Below are 8,155 nucleotides of genomic sequence, written 5' to 3' on the forward strand. Positions count from 1 at the left end.
TTTATTGTTAAACTATTTCCGAAGCTCGTTAAAATTTTAACAGCCTTTTTAACACTCTGCGAAATGAAAGAAATGTGCCATTAATTTGTTATTTGAAATGCTTTAATTAAAGCGAGCGGAATACTAAACAAAGGGCGCTAAAAAAACCAAAAACCCATGAAATGTAACATCTGTTGGCATGACGTGTCAATTTTATTATGCCGCCTTCAGAAATGTAATAGTCCCAGTGCCGGAGAAGGAAGAAGAGCGAATACATGCTTAACACTTGCAAATGCCTCTTAACATTTCAACTGTCATAAATGGCAAATATATCAACAAATTGGGGGACAAGATGTACAAGGCGAACGAACACTGCTGTATCACTCAATGAAATGAAGTAAAATAACAAGGAATAGCAACAACAAAGAGCAGAAATAATAAAAAAAAAAAAAAATAATAATGAATGGATTGTGTTATTGGATAAGCCATTCTGGATCCCATTCCTTCTTTAATGTACACCAGCAGCGAGTAGAAGTAGCTCAGCATTTATGATTGACATTTTGCTTGAAGACAATGTATGAACTACCGGAGTAGCATTCATAAATATTTTAGGAAATAAATTTGTACGAGGTTTGCAACACAAGTTTTTAAGAAATAGATATATAGAGGTTTTCGAAAAGTAGTGAACTACAAGAACAGAAATTCATTTTTATATTATTTTAATTAATTGAATTTTTGGCTGAACATGCAAATACCAGGCATCGAACACGTGCCCTGCCAAATTAAAAGCTCACTGTCAGCGCACCTAAACCAACTGACCCAAAGCCGTACTTAACTTTTATGTTCACACATTTTTCTGGAGTTTAGAAATTTCTTTTTAGATTTTTCTGGAAATTAGAAAGAAAAATTAGATATAGAATAAATAAGTGACTAGAAAAGTTTAAGTATCAAATTATAGATGGGTATATAACACTAATATAATAATATTATCGTTGTATGTGTAATTTGTGTTATAAATACTTCTATAATTAATAATAATATGTATAATGTTAAGACCCAACGTCTTGAGAATCAGGTTATATTGGCATATATATATTACAGTAAAATAAACTGTTGAGATTAAAAATTAGCGATATCTGTAGTATTATCGCGACTATGTATTGTATCTATAATTTTTATATTGTTAAACTGTGTAAACTCTTTAACTATATATGTTATTATCAATCTTCACATAGTCCAAATATGCAATAACACTCACTAATAGTATCGAAACTGGGGTTACCGGTTTTTCCAGTTGAGCAAAGGCTTCTTCACATGTAAAAAGGTAATAGATAAGTGACTAGGAAAGTCTAGGAAAGGGTTATCTGTGACTATGCTGATGTACTCAAGATGTAAATATATGGATTTATATGGATGTAGATTTATATGGATTTTAATCCATATAGATGAAGATTTATATGGATTTCAATCCATATAGATGTAGATATATGAATTTAAATAGTTTTATTTTTTTAATTAGTTTGTTTTCGAAGATAATGAATAAAAGTATGAATATTCTGGCAACCTACCAATTGGATTGCGTGCACTCAGAAAAATAATTTGGTTGATTTGTCCAGATTTTAACTAAATCTAAGATCAAAATATTCTTACTCGACGCAGCATGTTGGGTCAGCCATACCACATGTTGATTTTCATATCTTCTTTAACACATTAGCTAATATATCTCTAACAAAATATTTAAGTCAATTTGACGAGTATGTGGGTAGAGCATATTTTTCTGGGTGTGATTTTTGGTAAATATTGGTAACGGACGTACGGTTTTCAAATTGATTGGAGAAATAAAAATCTGATAAAGGATATCCGATTCTTGACGAACAATACATGTTTTAAGTACCACTGGATGTTGTAGACTAAAAGAAGTCTAAGAAAAACTTAAAGAGAAACAAGGCAGCAATTTATTAAGGAATAATTTTACAATTTACCATGGAAAACGTCTTCATAAAAATTTTAATGTGAAATCTATGAGAAATTATTTAAATTTAATAATTTTATATTATATGTAACTAATTTTCTAGTCATAAAATTATGACTTTAATGCTCAAAAAGTACAAGAAAATATCTTTTTAATAAATTGTCATTTTTAAACTTTTTACACTACCCTCGTTATGAACTTGACAGCTACAAAAATACGAACAAATACGCCAACAAGTCCAATGATTGCCAGAGTCGTGTGTGTCACCACTTAATATTGAAATCAAAGCGCAGAAACTGATGAATGATGTTGCTGTTGCTATTTATATTGATAATGTTGCCAGTGCTGCGGTAACTGCAACTTGTGATAGATCATACCTAAAGTGCGGAAAAGATACTCGTACAAATACTTACCGCTTGTTGTGTCTTCATATGTTCACAACACCAAAGTGTGTGGTGCCTTTGACAAGATTGTAAAGCGACTTTTGTTTGGCATACTCTTCGCTTACTCTTCTAGCCACACAGCATCCTTTCAGTCCATATGATTTCATATAATTGCGTTGCAGATGTAACTGTGTTGTTTGGTACTTTTGAAGTTGATTTTTTTAACAAACACCACACGCACAACTGTTCCACAGCATCATAATCGTAGGCTAATGACGTTTCCATTGATTCAATAAAACAAGAATAAATTCATCCTTTTATGAAGTGGGCTCTGGTATCTCTCAAGTGTACATTAAAGACATTATTCGCATTTTTGTTTGCTGCTATAGTGTATTAGATTAAGCAAAATGTTTTGAGTAAAAATTATATTTTTATTAGCTAACGCTTGGGAAAATAGAATGTGCATTTTGGATTTTAAAAGATCAAAGTAACTTTTCAAAAGATGCTTCCTACTTCAGTAGAAAAGTACACGTGCTTTAAACGTCACTTAAATCCTTTGACGTTTTAATAATGCTATCAAGCAGACTGAAATGCTTCCTTGCTCCCTCAAAAGGAAATAATTTTTCGTTTTTCTAAATAATATTATATGTATTTAAAAAACCATTTTAAATTTTTGTTTGTATTTTTATTCATTATTTAATTGTTTATGACATGGTCTCATAATATTCTCTAAAGTCTATACCACTAGATTGGCTGTCATGCTATATGCTCTCACAAAATAAGGAATAGAAAAGTGTTGCTTCGTGAATTAGACTAGGTCACTTACCATTCAAACATCACATTATATTGGCTTTAGCCAATCGAACATGTTTAATATAAAAACTTTAATCAATTAAAGCTTGCTGTAGTTAAGGTCATGGTTAAGTTCAAATATTCTAGGCATATTAACAGTAAGAACCAGTCAATGACAAAAAGTAGTCTAGAAAATGCTATATGTACACTCGGAGCTGATTGTAGCCCATATATTAGATTACTGCCCAATGCTGTTCTGAAAAGTCACGATGACCGAGTTATATGCTGTGACAACTGTTGTAAGTTCCTGGTTAATTACATTATAGCATTAATTACTATAATGTATTAATCTATATGTATATTCATATATAGATCTTATGTTGAAACGGTGGGAGTTATTGTTTAGTTATATATTCTTATTCAAAACAACTATAAGTTTCCAAAACAATACAATAATCTTAATCTTGTATCCAGACCTCCAGATACTACTTCAACTTAAGAAACCTAATAAACTGTAACTTCGAAATTAAAGCAATGGCTACACAATGGTCCTATAACCAACCATTTCTGTAGCTACAAGGCTATATCCTCAATATAATGCCGGTATATTAAGTTTAGATTAAGATAGTCTTGTATTGGATTATGTGTTAGATTAGGTCTTAAATTTAGATTATTTTAGGATTAAGATAAGAGATACTCTGCTGAATTGTACTCAAACTTTTAAGCCAATATTGTCTTAATCGTTTTTTTTTTATCGTATATTTCACTTCAATTTTTTTAATTAGTTTTTTTCTAAATTAATAGTTGCTTGTCTAGTCTGTAGCATTATGAAGGAAAAACTAATTTTGCTTTACATTGAAAAATTAATTTTAATAAAACTGTCTTACCACAGAGACTAGCGTTTTTCATAAAGACATTTCTAATACATGTAAAACGCAATAATACAATGTCAGTCTGTCTAATGCAAATCACTCGACAAAAACTTATTGATAACATAAAGTTATCACACTGTTGATAACCCTGACAATGGATAATAGTTATATCGGTGTCGCCAGCATAGGGCGACACTACGCTGTAATACCCCACGCAATTCACACTGTGCAAAAACTAGAGTATAATCAGGAACAGCATGGATGTCGATGGTCTGAACAACGTTTAGAAAAAGACAACGGCAACGACAACGGGAACGGCAACGGTAACGGCAATGGCAACAACAATGACAAATGCGGAAATAAACAAAACAGTTGGTCATATTGCAACAACAACATGTGCTGCCATTGTGGCAAGAATAACTGCAACAGTAACAGCACCAACTTACTTGTACATAATTTAACATTAATACATTTAGTGTAAAAAATTGAAATTACATTTGGAAAGATTGGTATGAGAGGCCGCGTGACAAAATCCTTACATGGCTGTTATCTGCTGTGAGCATTGTTGCCGATGCCGACAACATAATGCTGGTGGGGCACTAGCAGCTGGGATGCCACATTTGATGCTGTCAACAACAACTTCATTTTGCAGTAAATTGCTAGTTTCGACTGTTACTCATGTACGCTCCATTACAGCAAATTTCAATTCTCATCTCTTACTGTCCATGTTAATTCAGCGGGAGCTTCCTAAAGGGCTACGTGCATTTATGTCTGACTAGCCTTGCTACTTAACTCAAATGCTTGTCGACAGACGGATACATGCAAGCCATTGGCGACAGCAATATCATCAACATAGTCATCAACATCAGCTCCACTGCTGCAGTGTTGGCTGCAATACGTTCATTATTGTATCTAAAACTGTTGCCATAGACTGAAGCAGCAGTAACTGTAGCAGCTGTAGCAGCTGCAGCAGCAGCAGAAGCTGTAGGAGCAAGAACATCATCAGCTTCAGTTCAGCAGCAATACTAACTTCAACCATAACAAATACTCATAAAAACAGGCTGCAACAAACAACACAACAACAACAATACAATCTGAATTATGCAAGTGTTGCTGATGTAAATTACATTTTCAGCACTCCTGAATTTTGCACTGTAATCAATTTGCAAATGCGATTCTACTTGAACTTCAATGGTGTTGCCAGCATGCAAATTGTTCATACCGTTGCTGTTGTTGCCTGAGTTGTTGTTGGCAAATAGAAATCTCAATGGATTGTATCTCTAAAGAAAAACTACGAGATTTAAAAAATGTGTGCTTAATTAGGATTTCTAATTGCTTTGCAGATTGCAGGGAAATTATTTAATTACATAAATTAATAATAAGTGAGAAATAGTGTTGGATAAATAATTATTACTTATACAGAAAGCAATGTTCTATGGAAATACTAATCAGTACAACTAATTTATAACTCAGTATTTTAACTTGATTAGCTTTAGAATGCAAGAAAATAATTGTATATTTCTATTCAATATTGTTCGGTTGATTAATCTGTCCCAATAAATCCTTTGTTGGATTACAGCAATATTGTAACAAAAGAACAAAACTTAATCGTTTGCACGAAATAACATACAAGATATATATATATATAACTATATATATAAAAATATATACATATATATATATATAGATATATAGATATATATATATATAAATATATAAATATTTACTAATACAGGCAATCACAAAACAGTCACAATTAAAAGCTTGCTCTATATCTCTTCTCAGCTCCATCACAGCATTCGAAGAAAAGACATCAGAAATTTCTTGAGCTTATAAAACCTTCAGCTCATAACTGCACTATTTAGCGCAGTTTCACAATCTGCACTGCCAATAAGATTGGCTGATTATTATTTTGAGCAATAGATTTTAATAATTTGATATAATCTTACCTGAACAGAAGCGCGGTATAAGTAACGGTTCTTACAGGACACTGCATTATGGGTCGACTTGCAGCCAGAGATACCATACGAAGAAGAGAACCAACATATGATATGTTACTTTCAACGGTTATGTAGAATGAAGTTTTCCAGATTGCGATTTAAGCACATAGGTACCCTATTCTTTAGCTTACTCCACAACATCGCCACAACAAAAATTGGTCTGGGTATAAAACACCAGAACATTCTCTTAAAAATGTCAAATATGTGAAGTCAAGGTGGCTCCTCATTCAATTGAACATAATGCTATCTCCCTTTATTTTACACTCCTCAAGAAAGTAAATATTAGAATACTATAGAAATAGAAAACAAAAACAACTAATAACTAGTGCTACATTACATATAGTACGAGGGCGGTTTGATAAGTCAGTGACTTTTTGAATAAAACAAATTTTTTTTGACAAATAAACATTTTATTTTTCTACATACTCACCTTTTAGCTCGATACATTTAATCCAGCGTTTTTCTAATTTTCTTATTCCTTCTAAATAATAGGTTTTCTCAAAGCCCTCGAAATACGCGTTTGTTTCGGTAATGATCTCTTAATCGACTCAAATCTCTTACCGCCCAGCCCTTTCTTTAGGTTTGGAAACAGAAAATAGTCACAGGGGGCTAAATCTGGGGAATATGCTGGATGGGGAAGCAGTTCGTATCCCAATTCGTGGATTTGGGATCGTAATGGTTAATCAGCACACGAAATTCACTTTTTTTCATTTTCGTAAAAATTCACGAGGTTATCTGGTTTGGAAGGCTATCAAACACCAACTGAACAAAGATGATATAAATTAATTTAAAAAGTTTTACTTTTTATTTAAAAATTTAAATAACAAAATAAATTATCTCAAAACTGTTTGTATATATATTTCCCCATTAATGTATATTGATTTAGATAGGGATTAACTGAGATTTAGAATTTTCAGCGAAAAGATTTGCGTTGATCCTATAATACGAACATTAAAAAATTTATAAGAATTCATAATAAACTGTAAGAGTGAATACTTACCATACAAAAATTTAGATTTTAAAACTATGTGTCGCAAAATCCTAAACTGAAATGATATAAAATAATTGTTTCGTTGAATCAATTATCCTGAGTCTCGGGCACTACTGCAAGAGTACCATTTAAGCGGGCTTCACTGATTTTCATAAAGATGAGCTCACAAATTCTGCTCAAGAAAAAGCTTTCTTCCACAAGTGTTTCTGAGCTTAAATCGTACAACGGTATTAGCTCTTTCATTGCATTGGTGAATAGCTTTGTTAGATTCGGATCAGTGTACATTATTTTATTTATATAAGCCCTTTCCTTCTCACGTATATTGTTAACATAGTTCACACTTATTTCTGTGAATAATCTCTCAGAGACCGTTGTTATGAACCAATTCCGCTTGAGTTTTTGCAGATATCTCTTTCGTAGTTTTTTTATTCCGACCATCACAATTAATAAAATAAAAGCACAAATAGAAATGTTAATTGGGTTGCCCAAAAACATTTCATACAAAGTCGGAGGTTTCTTTACGACTGGTTCAGAGTGGAGTTTTTTATTTATGTAAAACATAAAAAGGATGGTGATGACACCTAAAATTAAGCACACGATGTATTGGGTCTGCATATTTGTATTTCTTCGGTCACGGCGTTATTACGCTGTGGAGACTCTAGAAGAGGAAGAAATATTTAAGGTTTAAAATTAATTTTTGTTTAAATTTTAAAAATTAAGTATTACTTAAATAGATTTATGTTCTGGCTGTAGAAGAATTAGTTTGTATCCTCCGAATTCTTTCATTAATAGCTGTTTCACGTTCTATATGAAAATAAAGTTAGACAGATTATTTATAATATATAATAGTAGTGTTTTTAATAATATATAATTTAAATGATATAAAAAATATTTAATACCATCACAAATGAAATATATTTGCCCTTTTTATGTGCGTGCTCTCTTAGTAAAAGAGAATAAACTATTTTTCGCGCTTTTCACCAATATAATGGGACAACTAGGCTTAACGATAGTGTCTATCGTTTTATCTGTAAAAGATATATTACACTAAATTTATAATTTCCAAAAGATGGAACAGAGATTTTTTGTGAGTGCTGTCACTCTTTGGTATCAATAGACAATTAATAGTTCTTTGAAATTTTAGAATTGATCGTAAAACAATTTTT

General features: G+C 31.8%; 1 protein-coding gene across 1 annotated transcript in view; it reads left to right on the forward strand.

Moving 5' to 3' along the window:
• The first annotated feature begins 4,152 nt into the window (after nucleotides 1-4,152).
• LOC119674357 overlaps nucleotides 4,153-8,155 on the forward strand; it is an 8,871-nt gene continuing 4,868 nt past the window's right edge. The window contains exon 1 of the mRNA XM_038085493.1: nucleotides 4,153-4,369. Within this exon, the coding sequence (XP_037941421.1) occupies nucleotides 4,153-4,369 (217 nt within the window). The remainder of the gene's footprint in view (nucleotides 4,370-8,155) is intronic.

This window comes from Teleopsis dalmanni, chromosome 2 (assembly GCF_002237135.1).
Source record: "Teleopsis dalmanni isolate 2A chromosome 2, ASM223713v2, whole genome shotgun sequence".
In the NCBI taxonomy this organism is placed as follows: Eukaryota; Metazoa; Arthropoda; class Insecta; order Diptera; family Diopsidae; genus Teleopsis; species Teleopsis dalmanni.